Raw genomic sequence first — 25,969 nt, forward strand, 5'->3', positions numbered from 1 at the left:
CCATAAAGGAAGTTTGATCTAGTGATCCGCAACAAACCTATCCGTTGTGGAGGGAGACACTCAGAGCCAACACGCAAGCTTGTTGCATCATTTACAAACTAGTAATGGAGCCCGTGGAATTTTACTAATCCCTCTCCCATTTAGTTTTTAAAGGTGAGGATTTTTGACTATGCTAGCATACATCACATGCACACACACATCACAGTAAATAAAAACAATAAATATGGAAATTAATTTTTCAACTATTATGGCATTTTCCATTACTATCCTTCGCATGCTGCCGGCCCTAGGGTTCATGTCGTCGGGTCCATCGAGCTTCCTTTTTCGTTGCGTCTCTGGTCCTCCAATAGCACCACGCCTCACAAGGATACGATCCGCGACAGAAAAAATAAAATTTTACATACATCGATCCTATATTCCACAAGGAAATGTACATTAAGTCTAGATCGAACATAAATGTAAAATCCTAGGGCTAATACAACTTCTGCTGTATTAGTTAAATACAATCATGCACACACAATAAAATGCCCTTGACATGTCCAAGGGTCCAATCACACACAATAACCATAAGCCATAATAGTTGGAGCCTGCAACCATAGAGTTAGCATATCCTACTATTATCCTGCCTAAATTATGTATGACATGTGCATAATTTAAATTGAAAACCAAACACACAGAGGCAAACCCTAGCTCTGATACCAATTGTTGGTTGGTCCTAGGAAGATCGTATCGGTTCCACTGTACAAAAATTTTGTACAAGTGTCGAACCTTTCCTAACAACCTATTGTGTCCTTTAGAAATTAAATTCGGAATCGCAAACGGAACTTAATATTATTGATTCCAAATTTAACTTATCTATTCTTAGTGGTTTAGATTTGGATCTCAAACGATACTTAACATTATAAATCCAAATACACCTAGGTTACAAATTTAATTAAATAATTATTTTGAAAATTGGCTCCCAGGTCAAACATGGTGAGGCACTTGGCCTTCTTGGGTATGGGAACATCCACCACTGCCTCGACAAAGCCTCTTAACAAAATTCAATATTTAATTTCCTTATATAACCTTAAGTTTAACCAAAAAGAACAATTGAATCACGAGATCGACAAATAAAATAAAAGAAACACAACATCGAATTACAAATCCGAAAATCTAGAATCTCTAGCCTCTTGTGTTTGGAATTCATACAAAGAAAAACTAGTATGATGCGGAAAAGAATTACTAGTTATACCTTTCTTTATAAACAATCTCTTGATCTTCTACCGTATTCCTCTTCTTATATCGGATGTTGTGTGGGCAACGATCTACCGAGATGAGAATCCACCAAGCCTCCTTCTTCCTTCTTCCAAGGTTCGACCAAGCAAATTTCTCCAAGAGAAAGCAAGTCCCGACCACCTCCACCAAGCTCCAAGGGATGCTAGAAACAAAGCCACCTTTTTCTCCTTCTTCTCCAAACAAGATCCGGCCACCTTGCAAGATCCAAGAGATGATGAGATTCGGCCAAGAAGAAGAAAGAAAAAGGAGAAGAGAGAATAAGAGGGCCGACCACACCAAGGAAGAGGGGGAGGAAAATAGAAGAGAGTTCACCTTGTGAAGGCACCCCCTCTCTCTCTTTTATAATCCTTGGTCTTGGCAAATAAGGAAAGTTTTAATAAAAACTTTCTTATTTTCTTTGCCATGAAAAGGAAAATTTAATTGACAAAAAACAATTTCCTTTTCTTTTATTAAAGTGGTCGGCCACCTCTAATTCTCCAAGCAAGGAAAATTTTAATCACAAGAATTAAAACTTCCTAATTTGTTTCCGGAAATTTTATAAATTAAAATTTCTCTATTAAAACATGTGGATGATTTCCAAAAAGGAAAGTTATCTTTAAAATTAAAATCTTCCTCTTAATCTACAAATAAGGAAAGATATCAAATCTTTTCTTAATCTTTTGTAGAAACTATAATAGAAAAATTTTAATTTTAAAACTCTCTTTTAAAATCATGAACATGGTTTCATAAAATGAAAGTTTTATCAAAAATTAAAATCTTCTTTTCAATCTACAAATAAGAAAAGATATCAAATCTTTTCTTAATCTTTTGTAGAAACTATAAAAGGAAAGATTTAATTTTAAAACTCTCTTTTAAAATCATGAGGATGGTTTCATAAAAGAAAATTTTTATCAAAAATTAAAATCTTCCTTTTAACTACAAATAAGGAAAGATATCAAACATTTCGCTTAATCTTTTGTAAAAATCTATAAAATGAAAGATTTAAATTTTAAACTCTCTTTTAAAACCATGGTATCCACATAAGAAAGATTTAAAAAATAAAATCCTTTTTAATTTAATGTGGCCGGCCACACCAAGCTTGAATTCAAGCTAGGGTCGGTCACACAACTTGGCTCATCCTATTTGCTTGGTCGGCCACCTTAGGATGGGTATAAAGGTGGATATAGGTGGTTATAATACTTTATTAATAAAAGGCTACGATAGGGACCGAGAGGAGGAATTGGTTTTGGTCTTCCGATGAAATTAAGCTTCCCGTGTTCGCCCCAAAAACCCAACTTAATTTCATCAATAATAATTCATTCCACTAAAAAATTATTATTGAACTACCGCACCAATCCCAAATTACATTTTGGGCTCTTTCTTATCATGAGTGTGTTAGTCTCCCTGTGTTTAAGATGTCAAATGTCCACTAATTAAATGAGTTACTGACAACTCTCTTTAATTAATATCTTAGCCCAAGAGTAGTACCACTCAACCTTATCGTCATGTCGGACAAAGTCCACCTGTAGGGTTTAACATGACAATCCTTATGAGCTCCTCTTGGGGGCATTATCAACCTAAATTACTAGGACACAGTTTCCTTCTATAATCAACAATACAAGCTATAAATAATATCATTTCCCAACTTATCGGGCCTTTTGATTTATCGAGCTAAATCTCACCATTTGATAAGTTAAAGAAATAAATATTAAATGTATGTGCCTGTTATTATATTAAGATTAAGAGCACACACTTTTATAATAACTAAGGTCTTGTTCTTTTATTAAATCAGTATAAAAAGAACTTACTTTATATGATCCTGCTCAATACACTCAGAGTGTACTAGTGTAATTTATCAATCAAGATAAATTAATACCTAATTACACTACGACTATTCCAATGGTTTGTTTCTTTCCATCTCAGTCGTGAGCTACTGTTTATAATTTATAAGGAATTGATAACATGATCTTCTGTGTGTGACACCACACACCGTGTTATCTACAATATAAATTAATCGAACAACTACACTTAACTTATAAATGTAGATATTTGACTAATATGATTCTTATTTCTAAGTAAATGTTTATATAAAAAGCTAGGCTTTTAGTATACATTCCAACACTTTGTGCTAAGTCGGAGAGAGTGTTCAGAAACACTCAGCATTTTATTGCATCACAATATTGATGCAATAGATCAACATTTTAGAATTTTCAGAGGTGATCCCCAGGATCATTATTACCTTCGTACTCTCCAATAGATGGGGGTTTATAACCCTTATGAAGTTTCTCGTCTAGCATTTCTTGGGAGAAAGGAACATTGAGTAGTTCAGGCGTCTCTTGAATGGATGGGGTCTTTCCTCTCTTTGGGTCCCTTGAGGGTGAGTTCTCGGCCGAGGAGACATGAGATTGCTCCATTCTGTTGTCACCTTCTCCGGGGGTTCGATACAATGCCGGGGGGAATTCGTATGATCGTGTCCTCTTAGACCTCTCGTTTGAGGTAGAGGGCCCGTCCTTCAAGGCCACTGGTGCACGACATGGATGAGAGTCCGCAGTTGATTTTTTATAGCCGCTCACATCTTGGCCTTCTTGAATAACTCGTATTTCTCGGGCGCCATAGTGACATTGTTTTTACCAATGTTCTCCATTTTCATGCTCTAAAGCAGGTGAATGTATTCCTATAGATGACGTCAAATTTGATCCCATCCGAAATTGAGTCAGATGAGGGTATCAGTGACTGATGGCGAGAACATTGACGAAGAGAGGAATCTGGAGCTTGGGGGAGAGGATCATCGATGTTACCCACTACGCTGTAAACACTATAGATCAAGCACCCAGAAGCGTTAGAGCGAGAACCAGAGAAGAGGTCCTTGGAATAGGCCCTTCCGACGTTCAAGTCAGAAGAGAGGCCAAGCAGAAAAAGATGAAGAACAGTAAATGTGTATGTAAGTAAAATTGATGTCTAGCGCATACTTGGCCAACGGAGGGATCCTCCTTTCTTATACTCCCTTTTGTAGCCTCTGTAATCATAAGACATCAGAAAATATCACATGTTAGGGGGTGTTGGGTGAATGAAGATGTATGATGGACTTCTATTGGGTAGAGGAAAGTTCCGTAGTTTGTATGTGGTAGAGTATTGGAATGTTCCCTCATGAATATTTGTTTCTCTCTAATAAGTTTTTGCGATTTCTTGATAGCGTTGTCCTCATGGGGGTTTGACCGACTAAGAGGCCGACTAGGAGTGTCCCTCAGGAAAAGTAAAGGGACTGAGCTCTGAGGGTCTGACCGGAATAAAGTCGGTCAGAATTAAATTGGGAGTCTTGCCCATAAAAAGTAAAGGGACTGAACTCTAGGATTCAATTGGAGTAAAACCGATCGAGATGAGATTAGGAGTCCTATCCATGAGAAGTGAGAGGACTAAACTCTAGGATCCGACCGACCGAAATTAGAGGAGCGTATTACCTGGACACGTAATCTTTAACCATGACTGCCACCTCCTTCCAACTTTTAACTACTACGCCATTTTAATAATCATCTTCATCCTGATGGGGCATCCATCTCCATCCTAATGGGGCATCCATTATTTCCCCATCCTGATGGGGCATCCATAATTTCCCGTATTAACTGATGTTTTGTTGTTGCAAAATATCCGGTTAAAGCAGAAGATTTGGCTAGTTATTCTTCTAGTTCGTTGAATGAAGAACTATCTGGTTAAATAAGATTATGATCTTATTTATCACCTACTCTCTACTCTCTACTATTTTTTGGATTTATCATAATGTTTCAAACTTGTCTAATCTATTAGAGCACCTGCATTGGTGCGTTCATGGACTGTTATAACGTTCAATGAACGTTAAAACCAGTGTAGCGCAAGAATTAATTGGGTTGGGCCCACACAAAGGCATGAACACGTTCAATGTCTTTTTTTTATTTTTTTTAATACCTATGACCCACCACAAGCATTTTAGAGAGAGGAAATAACGTTGAGGAAAATAAAAAAAATCCCTATGGCCCACCACAAACTTATTATCTCTATGGCCCACCATAAACTTATTCTACAATATATATAATCTATTAAAAAAATTTTAAAAATCAATTAGACGTTGGGAAACAACGGCAACGCAACGGATAGTTTTTTATTTTCAACGGCTATTTCAAATTTCAACGGATAATTTTTTTTAAAAAAAAATTCATCTATAAATACTCATCACCTTATTTCAATCTTTCAACACCTAAATCCCTCTAAAATTCTTCTCTTATTTTCCTCCGAAATGGATGAAAATAATCGAGAATTTTTTAGAAATTTTGTGAATTACCAAAATTTGCCAGAAAAAAATCCTTCTCCTCAAAATTCACAAATTCCACCAAATTACCCATTTTTTCCATATCCACCAAATTATCCACATAATCCATATCCACCAAATCCATACGGTTCATATCCACCAAATTATCCGTATAATCCATATCCACAAAATTATCCATCTATTCCACATGCAACCGGTATGCCTTTTACATCTCCGACGGAAAATGAGCCGTTTAGTCCGACTTTTGTTCCAGAGACTCAACTGTCTGACCGTGAATCCCCAATTGAGCTCGTAAATTTGGAGAAGGTGGATTCTGACATTGCAAGTAGAAGAAAGCGGTCAACATGGAGTAAGGTTGAAGATGAGGTTTTAGCAAGATCGTTTGTTACTATCAGTGATGATCCAATCATCGGCAATGATCAGAATGTGGATGCTTTTTGGGGACGTATTGCAAGTTACTACAATGAGAATCGTCCTCCAGGTACACCCAGTAGAATTGCTAGTGTCATACGATCGCACTGGCACAATACCATACAAAAAAAGGTATATCGCTTCAACGTAAATTACAATAGTGTTTATAGTGTGTATCGTAGCGACCACAGTGATGAGGATATATTACGGCTTGCATATGAAAAGTATCGCGAGGAAAATAATGGCATTGCATTTAATCTCGAGCATGTATGGAGAATCATAAAAGATCGTCCAAGCTTTACTCCACAGTCCGTTGATCACCTTGTTGGCACGAAGAAGGCAAGGACCTCGGAGTCGGGGGCAAGCAATACCTCATCTAACCAAGATGCGAGTCTACATGTAGACCTAGATGAAGAAGAAACTCATCCAATGGGTCAGCATGTAGACCTAAATGAAGAAGAAACTCGTCCAATGGGTTAGAAGGCAGCAAAAAGAAAGGGGAAAGGCAAAATGAAATCAGACATTGAAGGTATGACAACAAATTTGGACAATATGTTTGCAAAGTTTACTGAGTATACAAGCATAAAAATGGCTGAAGTTGAAATGAAAAAACAACAACTCAAAGTTGAGGAGATGAAAGCAAACGCTGCCCAGATGAAAGCAAATGCTGCCTTAGCCAAAGTTCAATTAAAAGAATATGCAATCCTTTCAAAGGACACTTCGCAAATGACAGAGGAGCAATTAATCATCCATGGACATCTATGCCAAGAGATTAAGGGGAGATGGAATATGTAATTTTCATTTATTGTAATGTTCAAATATTGTATTTTCAATTAAGGTAATTTTCAATTATTGTACTTTTCAATTAATGTAACTTTCAATTATTGTACTGATCACTAAGTCTAATTTTTTATTATTACAATTTTCAATGAACCAAATATTTTAGTCATCCATGAATAAATAAATAAATTAGGTGACCCACCCAAACAAGTATCCGTTGAATATTTTTTTAATTAATTAATTAATGAGAATTATTTTAGTAAGATAGCCGTTGGAATATGTGTACAATTAGATTAATAGAAAATAGTCGTTGGAATATATCCATTAACAAGAAAAAATAAATAGACACCTTGTGCTCTACAATTCTTATTCTAAACATAGACTTGCATTAGTTTCCTCCAAAATGTCTCAATCTTCAAGTAGCACCAGCTCTGACTCGACAAGTGAAAACGAAGTCCAAGTTGAAGTTGGCGACGAAGGTTATGATCCGGGGAATGAGCTAATGTCATTGATACTTCAACAAAGTCAACAAATAGTTGAAGCATATCAAAGTAATAACGAGATGCGGCGAAGAAGAAGGTTCATCCAAAGAAATCGCGAAGCCGGACATGTGAGGCTCTTCAATGATTATTTCTCCACAAACCCGGTGTATCCAGATCAAATATTTCGAAGACGATTTCGCATGCGAAGAGATTTATTTTGTCGCATAGTTAATGCATTTGAAAGTCATTCTTCCTATTTTCAGCAAAGGGATGATGCTGCGAGAAGAAAAGGCTTGTCACCACTACAAAAATGTACAGCTGCGATTCACCAATTGTCTTATGGAGTTCCAGCCGACCATCTTGATGAGTACCTACGCATGGGTGAATCAACCGCCATCAAGTGTCTGTTCAAGTTCTGTGGTTATGTGGTTGAACCATTTGGGGATCGATACTTGAGAAGACCGAATGCTGATGATGTTCAACGTCTTCTTCAAATGCATAATGAGAGACACGACTTCCCTGGAATGTTGGGCATCCTTGATTGCATGCATTGGGAATGAAAAAATTGTCCAGTTGTTTGAAAGGTCAGTTTACAAGAGGTCATGGATCACCATCAATCGTGCTTGAAGCGGTCGCGTCTTAAGACTTGTGGATATGGCATGCATTCTTTGGTGTCGCAGGTTCACGTAATGATATTAATGTGTTGTACGAATCTCCCATATTCAATAACGTCTTGCAAGGAAATGCTCCGAAGATTAATTTCACGGTCAACGGGACTCAATATACAAAGGGGTATTATCTAACAGATGGAATATATCCGGAATGGGCTACTTTCGTGAAGGCTTTTCCTTGTCCAGAAGATCCCAAGAGGAGGTTGTTTAAGGAAAGACAAGAGGCTGTAAGAAAAGATGTTGAACGAGCATTTGGGGTGCTCCAAGCTCGATGGGCAATTGTCAGAGGTCCAGCTCGTTATTGGTACAGAAAAAAGTTAAAACATATTATGTTAACATGCATTATTTTGCACAATATGATTGTTGAAGATGAGGGGGAGCAGGTGACAAATTGGTACAACAATGATGAAGGTGATGAACCCGCAGAACATATCCAAGGTTCAAATCGAGGATTTCATGATTATCTGCGGACAAATTCTGAACTATGTGACAGTCATGTGCATCACCAACTTCGTGCAGATTTAGTTGAACATATTTGGTCACAATATAACAATAATCCCTGAAAGTATTGTATTTTAAGTTTATGCAAGTGTAATTTTTTTTTATGTTGTACTCCTTCATTTCAATTTTATATTAATATTTTAATTTTAAATAAAATTATTAATATTATTATTTATTTTAATTTTAAATAAATATATTTTAATTTTACATAAATAATATATTTTAAAATAATATTATTAATTATTTTAAATAATAATTATTTAAATTGTGTAAATATAATTGAAATTATAATAAAAATAAAGATGAATGAACAGCGGATCCCACAAATAATGAAGGTGATTGTTAAAACGAATGTGAGAGAATGAATGTGTTAATATGATGTATATATGGCATGTGGGTCCCATATTTTTTGATGAGATGATGGATATTATAACACTCATCAATATGGATGCTCTTATAGTATTTAAACGACAGTGGATTACAAAGGATTTTCTCCAATGGATAACAGACAATGAGAAATGGATCCTTTGGATAAATTAACATGATAGTCTTCCGATTTATTCTAAATTTCATGGTATCCAATCAATCATTTTTAAAATTAGTGGTTTAGTGTCAATTTAAAAAAAACATCCGGTGGCAACTAAAAAACAAAAAACCAAAAAAGATATAAAGACAGTAACTTTGAATCCTTCTTGTCTTCCCATGCCGACCACGTGCCGTTTCAACGGCCATTTTATCGCTTCGACATCGAGCACAATGTCAGCGGACACGTTGGATTTCCATTATCCACATAGCCGTTTCAAAGATCCCCCGTACAAATCCAACGCATAGATTACGAGAATCTTGCATTGTGTACCGTTGGATACTGCCACATCTAACGGCTACATCGCCGTCCCGCCCGCCCACAAAATTTGAAATTCTTGTCCACTTTGTTTGTCTACTAATAAGAAGCGACTTCCAAAAGACCTTCTTTGGTACTCTTTTGCTCCGCTCTTTCTCTTCTCCATTGTCAGCCCGATGGGCCTGTGCTTCAGCAAAAAGGAGGTGGTCTTGTCGCCGGAGAAGCAGCCTCCGGCGACGGCAGTGGTAGAAACTCCGCCCGTTGAGAAGAAGCAAGTATTCGTCATAACCCACAACGCCAACAAGAGTAATGCCTCCGCTGCGGCCGGTGAGAAGGAGAACAGGGGCGGGACACCGCCGAAGAAGGCTAGTAGAGAAGTGGTCTTTGAGGCTGTTAACGTGCCAGTTGCGACTGCTCCAGCGCTGACGGACAACCTCAGGGCCTCGAGCTGCACCAAGGAGGAAGTTGAGGCCATTTTGATCCAATGCGGCCGCCTCAGCCGTAGTTCCTCGGGGAAGATGGCGGCGGGCAGCGAGAGTGGAATTGGCTACCGAAAGTACTCTGGGTCTAAGAGGAGCTTTGATTTTGATAACGAGGGGAGGGATCAGGAGGAGTGGGGGGAGATGAAGACTGTCTCCCGACCTTCCCCTTGCCGGAGAACCCCTGGCCGAGAACGTTCGGGGAGCAGGGAGCGGGGCAGTGGCGGAGGGCGGAGACTGAGCCGATCCCCCGGTCGGCGGTCCGAATTTGCTCCTGCTTTGTCCGCCGTCTCTGAGAGGTCAAAGCAACCTACAAAGATGGTGGCCGTGCCGCCTTCTTCTCGTGACAATGGCAGGGGAGCTTCCTCCGTTCGAGTCAACCGGAGGGGCAACAGCGGCAGTGGTGGGGGCGAAATGGTGGCGGTGAGAACTGCATCGCCCAGGTCACGTTCACCGGCTACTAATGCTCGGATTCTCGACGAGAATGCTTGCCCCCAGCAACCGCCGTGCCTCAGCCGGAGCTCATCGAGGAAGGCGGACCAGTCGCCGTTCCGAAGGAATCCCATGGCAGAGCTCGACGAGAACTGCCCGAGAACAAAGCAGAATGCCGCCGGCAACTTCAACAAGATGCAGAAGACAAGAGAAGGCGAGGAAGGAATCCAAAATAAACCGATCCATTTCCGATCTCAGGTTAGCGATCGATGCGATTCAACCTAATAATCTCATCAAATTACTTATTCATAACTCGATCCGTTCCACAGAAATTCAGCGAAAATGAAGGGCAGAGAAACAGAGGCGATAAAACAGAGCTCACGACAACGGCGGCGCCCAAGAACAACAACAATCTGATCGCCCACTCCGTACCAGAATCTCAACCACCAATCGAATCTACAGCAGTAGATGCTCCCACGGATAGAGCATCCTCCTCAAAACTCGAGAGCCAAATGCCAAGGACCATCACCAGAAGCAGATCCTCCAGGCGATCCTCCAGGGACCTCGACCAAGCTCTCGGCCTTCTGGAGGACATCCAGGCATACAACCAACAGCACCCCGAAATGGCGGTCTCCCTCCCTGCCTGCATCTCCAAGGCCTGCTCCATCCTCGAGGCCGTGGCCGACCTCAACTCCACCACCACCACCACCTCAGAGTCGAGGAGCTGCTACTTGCCTCTCAAACCAGTGCCGGTCGCACTGGAGTCCATCGAGCCTCAGGAATCGGCTGGAAGCAATAGCTTCGTCAGCCACGATTGTCCCGAGCCCAATTCCGTCGATTCCATTTCAAAATCGAGCAGTGATCAGCTGAGCCAGTGTCAGCCGCCGCCAGCGACGTCTAGGAGCGTCGGCGGAAGGGTGGCTCCAGCGACGCCAAACGAGAAGAGGAGGGAGTTCTATCGACGGAATCAACAGATTCACAGAGGCAGGGCTTGCTCTACTGCTGCACCAGTTGCTGTGAGCTTATAAATGTGGAACTCAAAGAACATTTTGGCATGACGACGGCAAGAGGATTTGCTGCTTTCCCATATCTGTATCTGTAATTCTCTTTTGTTGTTTGTTTTTTGTTTATTTGCAAGGATTGTTAGACGATGTAGCATGTTGTTTTCTTGTTAGTGTTAATTATCTTCACAAAACCGTATCATATTAATAATACTTAGGAGTGTTAGAGAACTGCATTTAATGGACAAACCCCAAACTATTCTCCCTTTGCCATTACAATAATATGTTATTACATTTCGTGAATTGTAATTGAAATCTATGAGCAACTGGAGGTTTGGCTTAATCGCTCTTCCATTGCTCCAATCTTTCGTTCTTTCTTTATGTTCTTAATTGTCCTCTTAATTTATCAGATAACCTCCTCCTCCTCCTCCTCCTTCTAAATGACTCTATTAATGAGGGGTGAGAACATACATCTTGCAAGCATGAGCTGCCACCTCAGCCGTTAATTGCCCCTTGAATGGCCCCAAGGTCGAATGCTGAAAATTCAGAAAATGGTAATTAATAAACTCTGTAAATTGTTCTGATTGATAAATAAAAGAGAGAGAGAGAGATACTAAATAGTTCATGAATGAGAAGATGTGTATATAAGATGCTTACCGCCCACAGGTCACGAGCGGAGGCGGCGGCGTAGGAGGGAAGACCGACGTCGGACCATCTGGCGGTGATTGTCGCCGGCGAGCCGCCGCGGTTCCAGAGGACCACCGCCACCCTTCCTCCGCTTAATGGGCCAGCCCAAACCTGCATAATTATATATTAATTGCCATATAATTTAAAAAAAAAAAAAAACTAAAAGAGTTAATTGCCAAAGGGAAAGTTTTATTTTGCCCGTCGAAGTTTACAAAAATACTGCTAAATTTTGAAATCTTAAAAATAGCCCCATAAATGTAGAACTTATTTGTTGTGAAATTTAAATACGTAATGTATGGTATTTACCTGTGCAGTGCCTCCCACCACCTTCTTCCCTTGGACCCCCAAAGAATCTGTTTGACAAAAATCCACGAGGAATTTGAAAGTTTACATTAATTGGCCCAATTCCTTTTTATTTTTTTTATTGAGAAATTTAACAGAAGATCACCAAAATATTACTTAATTTACAAGTTGGATACCTTGATTAACAGCAATGACCTCTGAATTTCTCAAAATTTCTAACGCATCCCTGCCGATGTGCCTCACATCGCACCCGATCAACAAAGGAGCCTAAAAATAGATTTGAGATAATTATTTATCAATAATTATCTCAATTATCTATAAAAAGATTAGAGATTATTTATCGTTGGCTTCTTGTCGACCTTGATTAACGCCCATATGCTAAAATGAGCTCGATACTCCTCCGTCGTCATCCCACCGTTCCCAACTTCTAGCATGTCGGGATCTACATGACATCCGTTAAGTAAACAATAATAATATTTGCTAATTGGAGTTTTATAAAAAAAAATATTTCCTATGAATATAGGGAAAAATTAAAACAACGTCTCTATTTTTCTAAATCATAAAAGACGTTCCATTTTAATTTTTTATAAAAATAAAAGTGTTTCACTTTTTTATAAAAATGATATCAGTATCCTTAAGTAAACTATTTGACATTATTATACCGTTCTTATTATTATTCAATTTATATTTTTTATCTAAATTCTAAATCGATTAGGCATATTGCAGTAGTTATAAAATTGTAACTGTTATACATATTATAACAATTATAATTTTATAACAACTATAATTATAATAATTATAGTTTATAATTACAGTAGGGAGAATGATTGTATTATTTCACAAGCGATGTGTTGTTCGAAAATTAAAAGGGAATATTTTTTTTTGACAATTTAGAAAAAAACAAAGACGTTCTTTTAATTTTTATCCTAAAATATATATAATTTTAAGATTAATAAAATAAGAAATACCATTCCATCCACCAGGCCTTGCGTACGATGCCCACCTATCGTTCTCATCAGCTCGTGACGACATGCTAATAACAATTAATTAATTAAATAAAGTGATAATTAAGAAAATTCAATTTAACTAAAGTAATTAATGAACCTTTGCCAGCTATCAGAAATATCCTGCGTTGTCCTCCAACTGTTCCCTACACCGCCCGCCCAAGTTGCAGGGTCCTCCACACCCCTGAAATTTATATAAATATATATATTTTTTTGCAAAAATATTTTTTAAAAAATTCATTTTTTTTAAATTATAACATTAAAAATAAAATAAGATAAAATAGTTTACCATTCACAAAGGGAGAAGAAAATACTCCTGCCAGAGTTTTGCAGAGCTCTGCTCATCCTCGAATATCTTTGCCGGCGTAGCAATAGTCCATTAGCATTCATTAATTATTATTATTAATAAATAATAATAATTGTGATTATTGATAATGACCGATTAGCTACCTCTCTCGTGGACTTGTTCCGCGATTGTTGCAGTTGTCGTACTTCAAGTAATCAACCCCCTGAAGTTATTTTTTTTTCAAAAAATGGTAAATAAAAAACAATCGGCATAATTTTGAGAAAAAGAAGGGTTTTTATGCACACCCAGTCGGCGAAGGTTCTTGCATCGTGCTCTTCGTATCCATACGATCCCGGCATGGTCCCGCTGCATGTTCTGGTCCTGAAATTTATAGAAAATTCACTAAAACCCCTTCGGATATCATGTAATTAATGAAAAATATATGCGTGAATAGATAATAAAATAGTACCCCGCATCACTGTAGATTCCGAGCTTTAACCCTCTTGCATGGGCGTAGTTTGCAAGAGACTTTATACCGGATGGAAACGTCGATCTCTTAGCAACTAAATTTCCCTGATCAAATATAATTAATGACGCATAAAATACATTAATTAATCACCTAATCGCCACTATTTAGAATTAAAATACCCATAAATATATATTTATTAAGTAATTAAATATCGAGAAAAAGACGGAAAATGCAATATTTTAAACATGTTTATATATATATATAAGAAAAACTGTTTGATTCACCTGATTATCTCTGTTTGATTCTCCCCAACAATCATCTGTTAATCATAAATAAAAAGAAATTAATGATCGAACCAAGTTTAATTTCTCTACATACTAATCCTGAGTAGATTAAACTTTAAGACACTGATTAGCTAGAGGCTTAAAGCTAATGGATTAGATTAGATGGGTGATTAAATAAGAGAATTAGAATTAAGAGAAATTAGTTCACCAATGTTGACGTAATGGTATCCCAATCTCGCAAGGCCAGTGCTCACCAGCGCATCAGCTACATCAAGATATATATATCGTAATTAATTACTTTGTTACATGCAAAATTAAATCAAAATGTAAATTTAAAGAATAAACAAATTAAACCTGTTTCTCTTATGAGATTCTCGTTGATGTTGCACTGGAAATGGTTCCAACTGTTCCACCTGTTCCATATATCAATTCGGCATTAATACCGTCGACAATTTATCAAAATAATCTTAATTATAAAGAAGCTTCTTCATTAAGAATATAATTTTCTACCCCATGGGAGGAGTCCGGCCGAGGCCATTTCCCAGCGCCCGGCGGCGCCGCGTCTCCCACCCAGCGGTCAGCCCGGCGGCTGTCGTTGCCGCGGCCGTAGAGAGCACCAGGAAGAAGGAGAAGAAGAGGAAGACGGGGAGGCGACGACACATCGATCGCGTTCCACCCGAAAGCAACCACTCGGTTAATTAGCTCCTCTCTCTCGATCTCTCTCGCAGTCGAAGTGGAAAAGCCGCCACCGCACGCAGCGTTTGTATATATAGACTGGCCAATAGGAATCGATAGGTGGAGGCGGTGGGTCCCACTTATCCGACCTCGTGTCAATCCGCCACGTACGTTCCCAATCGCGTATGTCTTCTGATTCATATATAATGGATCAAAATGAAGTCGTAGGTTTGGGTGGCCCTTGACGATTGTAGTAGTTTGTTGATAATAAATTGGATGGGGTTGTTGAAATGGCACTTCACTGTCTACGTAATTGATTGTTAGTACATCAATGCCTCCTAAAGGGTCTTATTTCATACAGAGTATAATAAATCATTAATGGAACGAGTAGAGGAAACGTAGAATTTAGATAAACTTAATAAAGTTATATGTGGAAATTAAAGGACGAAAATTAAAAGAACCACTTTGATTTATTTTAGAATGTCAAAGGAGTGTTCACGTCTCGATATTTTACGGTGTCAGAGCGATACACAATTGTAGCAAATACCATGATTCTAACGGAGATGGTGATGAGCTGAGATGTAGCTTAAAGGTTAACGAAGTGAAAATTCTACGTAGTCCTGCAATATAATAGTATCAGTATCAAGTTGGAAAGAGATTTTCGACATTGATTTTCTGATGCTCAAGTCAGTCTCCGATGATCATCTCAAAAGATGAAGAACTGTAAATAAGGAGTATAGGAAACGAAGTTATGCATATCTTTTCCTGTAAATGAGAATTTCTTTTTATAGTGTAACTGTAGTGTCCGTGCACGTTTCTCAAAGTATAAACATGTTTTCCTATATGTTTTAAGAAAACACCAGTTGAAAAGTATCCTTCACACTATTCCTTAATCAGTCATGCAATTTTCTGATGTGATAGCCTGAAAGCTTCTAAAGTACGATTGTCTGTTAGACATGCCCAATTATTAGCGATACCAATTCCCAAAAGGATATGATAAGATATTTAGTGGGTCATGCGCAATCAATCGGAGTTCGCTCGGCAATCTCCTTAGGGTCTGTCTACTCGTCTTTTTCCATGCTTCCCGACCGTCGTCCATTATTCCAGTCTGACCGAGCGTGACACTCAGTCGACGAGACTAACTGCTGCTTAACTTTCTTTGTTGTCGGAGAGCAATTTTACTCAATCGGGAAATGCCTAACTTGCTTGTCTCCTAAACTTGTGTCATCCGCTCGATCGTACTCGATCCGTTCAACCATACTCGGTCTGCCCGATTGCACCTGCCCCTCCTCATCGCCGGATCATACGAGATAATAGTAGCTGTTATAATTTTGTAACTATATATATATATATATATATATATATATATATATTTTGTAATGATAACATGATGTAAGTTATTACAATATAATATTATTAGTATCAATCAAAGTTAAATTTTTATTGTAATATGATATTAACGAATGTTGACTAATAATAGCATAGCTGCTACTGCAACCCAATTTTGTATTCATGAGAGTTGAAGTATACTGCTATAACGGTATTAAAATAAAGACAACTCTTTTTGATAATAAATAAAAAAAGAAATAAAAAAGGATAAAAAAGAAGACCATTTTTTATTTTTGTCGGAAAATAAATTTAGATTTATTTGTTTATTCAGTTATTTACTTTTATTAGTTGCTTTGGCAAGCGGCAAGTACTAAAATTAGGACAGGAATGCTGATGCCATCGTAACCGAGCAAGATGTGGTGCATCATAAATTTAGTCAATAAAATGTCGATTAAAACAAAGCTAAAAGCAATTTTATGAAATAATTCTTAATCATATTGATTATGAAGTTGTTTGTCGTGTGATGTGATTCAAAATAAGTGCCCAAAAGATCAAGTAAACTACTCGGAGAATAATTAATTAATTTCTTTTTGAATCCTTTAAAAAGAGGGAAACTGCAGGAGAAGTCCGACAAAATGAATTAAAACAATTTCAAAAATCGAGCCTTTAGTACCACTATATTGAAAGAATGAACTAAATCAAGCTACAATTATTATATTTGCAACATATTAATATTGAGATTGATCTCTTTCTCAAGATCGATAAGCATGGAGCCTCTGCTTAAAGATAAGATTCCTATATATATGTATAAATATATAAATATATTTATATATAGTGAGGCCATATATATCTTATCTATTAGGTCACATATATGTGGAATTGCGTTCACTAATTGCACTGGTGAAAATGACTTGAGAAGAAGAAATCTCTGCGTGTCAAACTAATCTACTTTGACAAGCTATTGGTTGCTTAGCTTGGAGGATTTTTCATTCAAAAATCTTTGACCTCATTAATGTTAGAAATTATGGCATATATCTTTCTTGTACAGGAATTTTTTGAAGATAAAGATATGAAGAAGAACAAAGGCAAAAGTTTTTTGAAGAAATTAAACACACAGCCTTAGCTAATGACCTCATTGCTTGATGGACCACTCCTCCATATGATTTTTATTTTATTTTTTGCAATCTTGTCTTAAGTATCTTGTGGTGCTAAGATCAAATTAAAGTTAAGTCTCCATTTGGTCCTAGTCTAGTTTATCACGGCTCTTACCATATCAAATTAAATAGTGATTATCATTAAGACTGCTGAGGCAAGCATCTTATCATTAGAGCCATGTCAGTTTTTTTTTTTTTTTGTCTAAGTAGAATATTTTTTCTCCTATGTTAGAGGAAAAAAAACTATATATACTCTTTTCTCAAAACTACGTAGAAAAGAAAACAAAAACTTGAAGAATCAAAATATCCTATATATCTCTACACTGATAGTTGATGATATAAATTAGATAGGCAGAGAGGTTTGATAGGATTTTATTCTTAGAGACGGATCATGTATGTATGGGCTGTGCTAGGCTATATATAGTCCAGCCTATATAAATTTTATTAAGTATTAGATTTTTAATAAAATAAATAAATAAATAAATGAATTTAATTATCAAATATGAAATGAAGATGGAATTAAAATCGAATTAAATGAATTGTCCCTTCGGGACGGTCTAGTGACTAGCACATGAAGTATTGCGATCATGAGATTTAAAGTTTGAATTTCGATAAAGTCGAGGTGAATGTCTCCCTTGTGTGCTAGTTACTATTCCAAAGACTAGTAGTCGCCAGTGATTTAAAGTACTTTTTTCTCAAAAATGCAATAGAAAGAATAATTTTTTAGTTATCTAAGTTCGTAGTGTTTTGTAACTGAGTTACTGATTTTATTATATATTTTTTCAGGGGCATAGTTAAGATTTAAAATTACCTGGGGCTATTCATCGGCATTGGTGTTCCGGGGACGATGGTTGCGGTCGAGTTGTGATGATAGGACCGAGTTAATGTTGCTTGTGCCAGGGAGAGCAGCGATGACAAAACTATCAATGAATGTGATGTCGTGGTGGTCAGAGAGGAAGCTAGCAATGGTAGGGTTGCGGCTGTGGCTACGACAATGTACCATAGATATAGCGTGCTAATAAGGAGAAGGTTTGTTGCGGTTATGCTAGTCATGTCATGGCTAGACGCATGCGAGGAGGGACAAGGAAGGCGGCAACACCGACTGCTCGTGGGGAAGATATAGCAATACATGTAGGGAGGTGAAGCAGCAAATAAGAAAAAAATTAGATTTAATTAAAATTTTTGGCAATTCAATTGGGAGAAATAAGGACTGAAATGAAAATACTATAAACCATATGGACTAAAATAAAATGAGGATAAGACTGAAATAAAATTTTACTTATAAGTTTTTAAAAATAGGTGGAAATGGAGCCCACCCTAGCCCAAGGGTGGGCCCCTGTACTTTTTAGAAAGAAATTATTTTTGATGCGGTGGTAAAAGGGGGGCCCGTCCAATTCAGGTAAGAAGCGGGGTTAGTTGCCAACGTGGAAGTCAAAATCAAGGTGGTAAACACCAGGGAGTTAACGGGCTCACCCATAGTGGTCGAGCGAAGGTCAACTGAAATTGTCGATCGGGGCATGCAATGTCCGATCGGAAAATGACTTGTCCGAGCAGAACGCTACGGCAAGATCGTCAGGCGCTCAATACAGATCGAGAAACGAGACCGGAGCACTTGTTCGGTAGAGTGGAGACAGTCTACTAAACCCAGTTATCGCAGGGAAGAGCAGCCGAGGCTGACCGAGTAGAGGGCTCCCCACCCGAGCAGTTATCTCGCTCGGCCAAGCAGAGGGATCATTGACGTATCTCTTATTTCCTTCTGAGAGATACTGTCGCTGACAAGAGGCATAATCAACAGGCATATCGTACGACGGAAGTTTCCACTGTCTCATCAGGGATATGCATGTCTTGTTAAGGTATGATGTCAGAGATACTTTTCTAACACGTCCTTTCATGGGATAGTTAGGAAAGTGTGCCCACGCTTTGGGGAGCGTGACCATTGCTCACCAGGGTACTATATAAAGAGGGTTCATGCATTGACAGAAGTATACATTATTCACTATTCAAAGAAATATGTACATTTATATAAAATAGATTTGGGAGATAAACTCACATATCAAATGTCTAAACATATATGGTAGTTAGGAGTTCATCCTCTGTAAGTGAGGTAACTCCTTTATCATCACTCAATTCACTTACATCATCATCATGCACTAAACTTCTCTCTCACCATCATGCTTCACGTGGGGCAATCCACAAGCAAAAAGAAAGTCAAACCAATCTCCAATCACACACACAACATCACACAAATACCGTTACATGCACTACATGCATTACAACATGATGAACAGTTGGTGTGGTAGTAGGTGTGGCAATCAAACACGGACAGGCATGAATACTCAGCTCGGACAGCAAATGAAGCATCAAAAGCACGGACAGCAAGAGAAACATCAAAAGCATGGACTGAATCTGCCTGAGGTGACCAAGGTTGTCATCCCGCCATAGATCGTCGGCCCACTTTTAGTAAGTGGTCAGCTATCAACGGATTTGTCATGTCTTTACCGCGAGCTATTTGTTGCGGACTAGATAGACCCTTATGGTGGATCTATGAACTCTCTTGGGCTTTTTGGCAAAGCCCCAGCCATCAATGGATTTGACACTGTCTTTACCACGAGCTGTTTGCTGTGGATTAGATAGATCGTTATAGTGGATCTATTCACCATCTTGGATTTTTTTTGGCAAAACCCCAGCCATCAACGGATTTGTTGTTATCCTTACCATGAGCCGTTTGCTATGGATTAGATAGATCAATTATGGTAAATTTATTCACCATCCTCTCCCATACCTCCCAACTCATATCCCCTCATCATAAGAAATGTGTACAAAATACATGCCCTCACCACACACAATAGGATCCCTAACTGCACAAGTTCATCTCACACCAATTACAAGACACACACAAAGTTCACATTTGACTCACATGCATACACTCAAGTCCATAATTTGACTTGCGTATACACACGCAAGCCATGAAAAACACGGGCAGCACACACACAAGTCCACATTTGACTCACATGCATACACTCAAGTCCATAACTTGACTTTCACGTACACACACAAGCCATGAAAGACACGGATAGCAAATGTAGCTTCAAAACCATAGACTACAAGTGGAGCATCAAAAACACGAACATCAAACTCCTCACGGGCAGCAGCGTAGAATGCCTTTCAACTTCTGCATAAGTCCATAAAACGATAAATGTGAATTTAGATCTTGCGCAACATCCTATCAATATCAGGAATCATCCCCTCATAGCGACATCTGTTCCGGGCTTCCCACAGAACATAGATCATACTAGAAATTCCAAGATACCTCGCATGCATTCTCTGGCTCGCACCTCTATAGTGTTGGCCAAGAATGTGAAATAACTCCTCTATTGAATTAAAATCATGATTTATCTCTAATCATCTCCGCACCTTGTTCCAAAAAGTACATGTGAAAGGGCACTCAAAGAACAAGTGACCATTCGACTCATCTTAACATTGGCAAAGCATACAAGTCTTGTTCTCCACATAAGGCATTCTATCTATTGTTTGTAGCTTCCCATGAGCAAGTACCATAGAATGAATCGATGCTTCGGCATAATTTATGACTTCCAAACCAATGATACCCATGTCACCTCAGGACCTCTCGGCATAAAGAAATCGTATGCATTTGTAGTCCCACTTTTTTCTCCCGCAAACCACTCACCCATCAACAAGTTCACCTCCCCACTTCCATTTGTAGCCCTTCGAATTTTGTTTCGAATGCCCACAAGTTGTTTAATAAGAGGAGAGTCCGAAGCTTTGACCTCCCATTGCTAAAAATCAGTACCCTTGAGATAATGATGGTGCACTCATCTTACCTATAGTGAATCTGCATTAGTTTGGATCTCCATAGTGTCTTGCTAACAAGTACTTCGTTCCATGCATGTAAGTCTCATAGTCCATAACCACCATCATGTCGAGAAAGACATATAATGGCTCAAGAAATAGGAGGATGTTTTGAAGACCACACAAAGGTACGATATATTGCTTTGATCTTCAATGATACCGCCGGGAATAGGAAGCATGGAAAGCCAATAACACTCCACACCTTGAAGCACCGTCTTCACCAACTTCAAACGCCTCGCATAAGATAAAGTATGATTTGACCAAGAATTAATCTTCCTTGTAATAGTATCAAGTAATGGTCCATAGTTTACAATCCGTAACTTCTCCACCGCTAGTGGAATCCCCAAGTATCGGAATGGAAATGTTCCTTCTTGGAACCCAATAAGTTGGAGCAATTGGTCCTTTATTCTATCATCAATCCCCGTCATATACATATGAGACTTCAATGAATTAGCCCAAAGTCCTGCTTCATTGCCAAAAACCTCCAAACAATCTGCCAATACTTTTATTGAGAACTCATCCGTCCGTGCAAACAACATCAAATCATTGGCATATGCAAGATGTGTGATGCCAACCTCTTTACATATAGGATGGAAGTGAAAGGAGGGAGACAAGGAGGCAACCTGCAACCTGCGTGATAATACTTCGATGAACAACCCAAAAAGTAGTGGAGATAAAGGGTCACCTTGCCTTAAACCGCGACACCTACTAAAGAATCCATAGATGTCGCCATTTAGAGAAATAGAATAGGAGGCCGTAGTTACACACTCCCTAATCCATCCACAATATCGTTGGGAAAAATCAAAACCAACGAGGACATCCATGAGGAAATCCCAATCTACTGTATCAAATGCCTTCTGCAAGTCAACCTTGATCATATATCTCGGGGAAATTCTTTTGGGTGCATACTTCCGTAGCAACTCCTGTGTGAGATTAATGTTGTCACTAATAGATCGCCCTTTCATAAAAGTCGCTTGCACCAGATCCAATAAGTCCCCCAAAACCCCCGCTAATCGACCGGTCAGTACCTTTGCAATGACCTTATAGAATACATTGCAACAAGAGATAGACCGGTAATCTGAAACTCTCGGGGCATGATCAACCTTTGGCACCAAAGATATTAATGAATGGTTCCATTGTTTGAGTAGTTCGCCACTCTGAAAAAATTCTTGAACAGTTGCAATAAGCTTCGACCCAACAATATCCCAAGACGAGGTGAAAAATTTTGCTCCATATCCATTGGACCCGGTGCTTTATCACTCCCAATGTGGTATAAGGCTGCTTTAATTTCCTCCATCTCCACCGGCCTGATTAAGTCTTCAGATTGACTATGAGTGAGTTTTCTTCCAAGAAATCCACAGCTGTCCATGGGGTCACATGGAAGAATTTAGTACACTTATCAGAGTTTCTTAAGTAAACATTCTTCGTACGTTATTGATAAAATTGATTCTCTGCTCTGCAAGTAGAGTAGTCTTCCTCCGTATATGATCATAGTTAATGGGAATAGTACCTCCTGCTAGGACCCCTTTCTATATCTTCTCTAAATCTGCATTTGCTCTCTTTGCCTTCTCTGAAATATGCCCAAAATTATTTTTATTCAACTCCCTCAATCTTGTCTTCAAACGGGTCAACTTCACTTTAAGAATGAATTGAGCATTCCCAATAACTGGGGGTGACCATGAGTCCATCACAAGCTCGGTGTAACCTTCATTTAGTGATCACATATTAAGGAACTTGAAAGGTCGATTTGGAGGTTGATCCTTTGCTAGAGTATGCACTATGGTGCAAGAGTGGTCCGAGAGACACTCGAGCGTCGTAAACTCCGTATAAGCATCGAAATCTGCCAATAATAAAAAAGAATTCACCAAAGTTCTATCCAATTTTCAAGAAATTGTACCATTGGTCCAAGTGAGCCGACATCTAATAGAGCGAAGATCCACCAAACCACATACTTGAGTAAAAATTTAGAAATCTCGCATTTCATAATTGGTAACTGGAGAGTCCCCTTGTCTATCCAATGTCGATATAATAGAATTAAAATCACCAAGAATCAACCATGGTTCCGAAATAGACTCCCCAAGATCCATAAGAGCCTCCCATAACGGTCTCTGAGCAACAAAAGAATGAAGTCCATAAATAAATGTCACTAAGAAGTTCCTCCCGGAAATCTCACACCGAACCCGACAATGAATGAATTGTTCGGTCATTGAGAGCACATCCATATCAACTCTATGCACATCCCAATACGACCATGATTAGACATATCAAAATTATGAACACACCCCATACCTGAAAACCGCTGACGCATAATAGGGTCAAGAGAATTGTCGTCCAACTTCGTCTCCAATAATGTCATCACTTGAATATCTTTCTATTTTGAGGAGGTTGTGCACCCCCCCCCCCCCCAATGTTTTAGGGACTTGTGAAAGCCCCTAATGTTCCATGCGACTACCTTCATTTTACACCTCTCGGTTGTTGGGTGCTACTCAGAATTCCGTTCTATTTCCCTTGTATAAAAATTTGTACAAGCACAGAACTTTTCCTAACAGCTCATGTGCTCTATAGAAGTTAAACTTAGATTGCAAACGAAACTTAACATTTTTAATCCAAGTTGTTCTTCAGAAGTTAAACTTGGATTGGAAACAGAACTTAACATTTTTACTCCAAGTTCAATCCATGTGTTTTCAAAAGTTAAACCATATTACAGAAGTTGATTAAATATCTATTTCAAAGATTAGCTTCCAGGTTAAACATGGCAAGACACTCGACCTTCTTGGGTATGAGATCATCCACCACTTCTTAGACAAAGCCTTTCAAAGAAATTGAATATTTAAACTTCTTACAGTAACCTTAGGTTTAACTATAAAGACCACAATAGAAACACAAAATCGATAGCCTCTTGTGTTGATATTTCAGGATCCATACAAAGAACATAAACTAATTATGCAGCGGAAACAAATAATTAGTTATACCTTTCTTTGCAGCTAAAGACCTCTTGATCTTCTATTGTATTCCTCTCCTCCTCTTGGACGTTGTGTGGGCGACGATCTACCAAGATGAAATCCACCTGAACCTTCTTCTTTGCCTATAAGTTTCGACCACCCAAGGAATGCCAAAATAGGAAACTTCCTTCTCTTCTTCTTCCCCTCCAAGCAAACCGGCCACAAGAAGATGGAGCTTGATGTGCCGCCGGCCTTAAGAGAAGAAAACAAAGGGAGAAGAGAAAGAGAGTGTTGGATCGAGACGCGCTAGAGGGGGGGTGAATAGCGCTCGTGGCTATTTCGTTCGTATCAAGTACATCGTTCGAGTATAAGCGCAGCGGAAAGAAATAGAAATAAATACAGACAAAGACACGAAAGATTTACTTCGTTCGGAGCCTGTGGCGACTCCTACTCGAAGGCCCGCGATCCTTGATCGCTTTCCGTGGGCAACAACTATAAGTACGAAAAAGAGTTACAGCTTTGAAGTACAAGTAAATAAAGAAAACTAATGGTACCGACGACAAGAACAGAGTCTTGGAGCTTCGGGTCGTCGGAGACTTGTAGCAGCACTTCCGGATGTCTTTTAGAGCAGCACGTTGGAGACAGAAGACTTGAAACTTGTTATTCTGGTGCTGCTGCTCGAGATCCCTTATAAAGGGTGTTCAAGGCGCCTTAAATAGGCCGAGTCACCCGCGGATATCAGCACAGACTTGGTCGAACTTCATCCAGTTCAAGGCGCCTTCAGCCTACCCAAGGCGCCTTCAACCTTCGACCCAAGGCGCCTTGAACTTCATCTAAGGCGCCTCCAACCTTCTGCGCTGGCTTTTCTTGGTTCGCACCCGAGGCGCCTCCAAGCTCCATGGAGGCGCCTCGGACACTGTTCATCCGAGTTGTAACTTGCTCCTTTGTTCCTGCAAAATGTGTTAGTCCCAAACACATACCCTGCAAAACAAAGTTAGCACAGAAACATAATAGAAGTGATAATGATAGTCTCCGGACTATCCGAGCCTGACTTCGGGTTTCCAACCGGAAACCCTAGGTCGACTCGACGCCTACTGTTCCCTCTACGGGGAACGCGTCCTCACCTACTCCACTCAGGAGATTTACCTGTTGCCAGTGCGATCCTCCAGATCGACTGGACTTTTGCTCAGCATTCGACGCTTCCGGACTTTCTGCTGGACATCCGCTTCCCAGCTAGTCCAGTCTTTCACCTGGTTCGCGACACCAGGACTTTCCACCTAGGGTTACCACCCCCTAGGACTTTTGCCTGAAGCCACCGACCTGCCAAGACTTTCCGCATAGGGTTACCACCCCCTATGACCTAGGGTTACCACCCCCTAGGGTTTTTCCCTTTGCCTAACCACAGCTAGGACTTTTCTCCACCTAGGGTTACCACCCCTTAGGACCTAGGGTTACCACCCCCTAGGGTTTTTCACCTGCCTAACCGCAGTTAGGACTTTTCCTGAAATACTCATTCAACATGTTAGATCACAACACACCTTAACTTTGAATCCTTTGCCATTATCAAAACTCAGGTTCGATCGTTAGATGCTTCCCGCACCAACAATTTCCCCCTTTTTTATTATGGCAATCCAAATTCAAAGTTAAGTAAAAAAACATGCGATAACAAATAGATGCATTAAGTTTTAACCAAGCTTAAGTAAGTAAACTTTAAATGCAAGCACAGTTAAGCTGGAAACTTTTAACTTTGTAATACTAAACTCCCCCTTAATAAAAGCCCTCCTTTTTGTTTTTTGAATTTTCCTACTTTT

The 25,969-nt window shown here is 39.1% G+C and overlaps 3 protein-coding genes across 3 annotated transcripts; 2 read left to right on the top strand and 1 right to left on the bottom strand.

Annotated features, from left to right (window-relative positions):
• The first annotated feature begins 5,755 nt into the window (after nt 1-5,755).
• Nucleotides 5,756-8,464, top strand: LOC121994976. The gene is made up of 3 exons (XM_042548844.1): nt 5,756-6,235; nt 7,494-7,761; nt 7,911-8,464. Exons 1-3 carry the CDS (start codon nt 5,756-5,758, stop codon nt 8,462-8,464), a joined length of 1,302 nt encoding a protein of 433 aa, XP_042404778.1.
• Nucleotides 8,465-9,358: 894 nt separating this feature from the next.
• LOC121996705 (uncharacterized protein At1g65710-like) lies at nt 9,359-11,349 on the top strand. Its single transcript, XM_042550771.1, has 2 exons — nt 9,359-10,412; nt 10,484-11,349. The coding sequence occupies exons 1-2, from the start codon at nt 9,420-9,422 to the stop codon at nt 11,180-11,182; spliced, it is 1,692 nt and encodes a 563-aa protein (XP_042406705.1). The 5' UTR covers nt 9,359-9,419; the 3' UTR covers nt 11,183-11,349.
• A 42-nt stretch (nt 11,350-11,391) lies between these two features.
• Nucleotides 11,392-14,921, bottom strand: LOC121996707 (alpha-galactosidase-like). Its single transcript, XM_042550772.1, has 15 exons — nt 14,699-14,921; nt 14,543-14,601; nt 14,397-14,453; nt 14,189-14,223; nt 13,905-14,008; nt 13,741-13,816; nt 13,600-13,658; nt 13,439-13,504; nt 13,250-13,333; nt 13,114-13,178; nt 12,505-12,587; nt 12,322-12,412; nt 12,149-12,195; nt 11,813-11,953; nt 11,392-11,691 (listed from the first exon to the last, which is right to left on the bottom strand). The coding sequence occupies exons 1-15, from the start codon at nt 14,848-14,850 to the stop codon at nt 11,605-11,607; spliced, it is 1,206 nt and encodes a 401-aa protein (XP_042406706.1). The 5' UTR covers nt 14,851-14,921; the 3' UTR covers nt 11,392-11,604.
• Between the last annotated feature and the right edge of the window lie 11,048 nt (nt 14,922-25,969).

The sequence above is a fragment of the Zingiber officinale genome, chromosome 6A, assembly GCF_018446385.1.
Source record: "Zingiber officinale cultivar Zhangliang chromosome 6A, Zo_v1.1, whole genome shotgun sequence".
Classification (NCBI taxonomy): Eukaryota; Viridiplantae; Streptophyta; class Magnoliopsida; order Zingiberales; family Zingiberaceae; genus Zingiber; species Zingiber officinale.

Bases quoted from the DNA above. Each gene is read 5' to 3' on its own strand.
- LOC121994976 (XM_042548844.1), top strand. From the start codon at position 5,756: ATGCCTTTTACATCTCCGACGGAAAATGAGCCGTTTAGTCCGACTTTT. The intron at 6,236-7,493 runs GTATGGAGAATC...TCCTATTTTCAG, and splicing joins TTGCATTTAATCTCGAGCAT to CAAAGGGATGATGCTGCGAG. The intron at 7,762-7,910 runs GCATCCTTGATT...TTGGTGTCGCAG, and splicing joins CGACTTCCCTGGAATGTTGG to GTTCACGTAATGATATTAAT.
- LOC121996705 (XM_042550771.1), top strand. From the start codon at position 9,420: ATGGGCCTGTGCTTCAGCAAAAAGGAGGTGGTCTTGTCGCCGGAGAAG. The intron at 10,413-10,483 runs GTTAGCGATCGA...TCCGTTCCACAG, and splicing joins CGATCCATTTCCGATCTCAG to AAATTCAGCGAAAATGAAGG.
- LOC121996707 (XM_042550772.1), bottom strand. From the start codon at position 14,850: ATGTGTCGTCGCCTCCCCGTCTTCCTCTTCTTCTCCTTCTTCCTGGTG. The intron at 14,224-14,396 runs GTGAACTAATTT...TATGATTAACAG, and splicing joins ATACCATTACGTCAACATTG to ATGATTGTTGGGGAGAATCA. The intron at 13,817-13,904 runs GTACTATTTTAT...TATAAATTTCAG, and splicing joins GGAATCTACAGTGATGCGGG to GACCAGAACATGCAGCGGGA.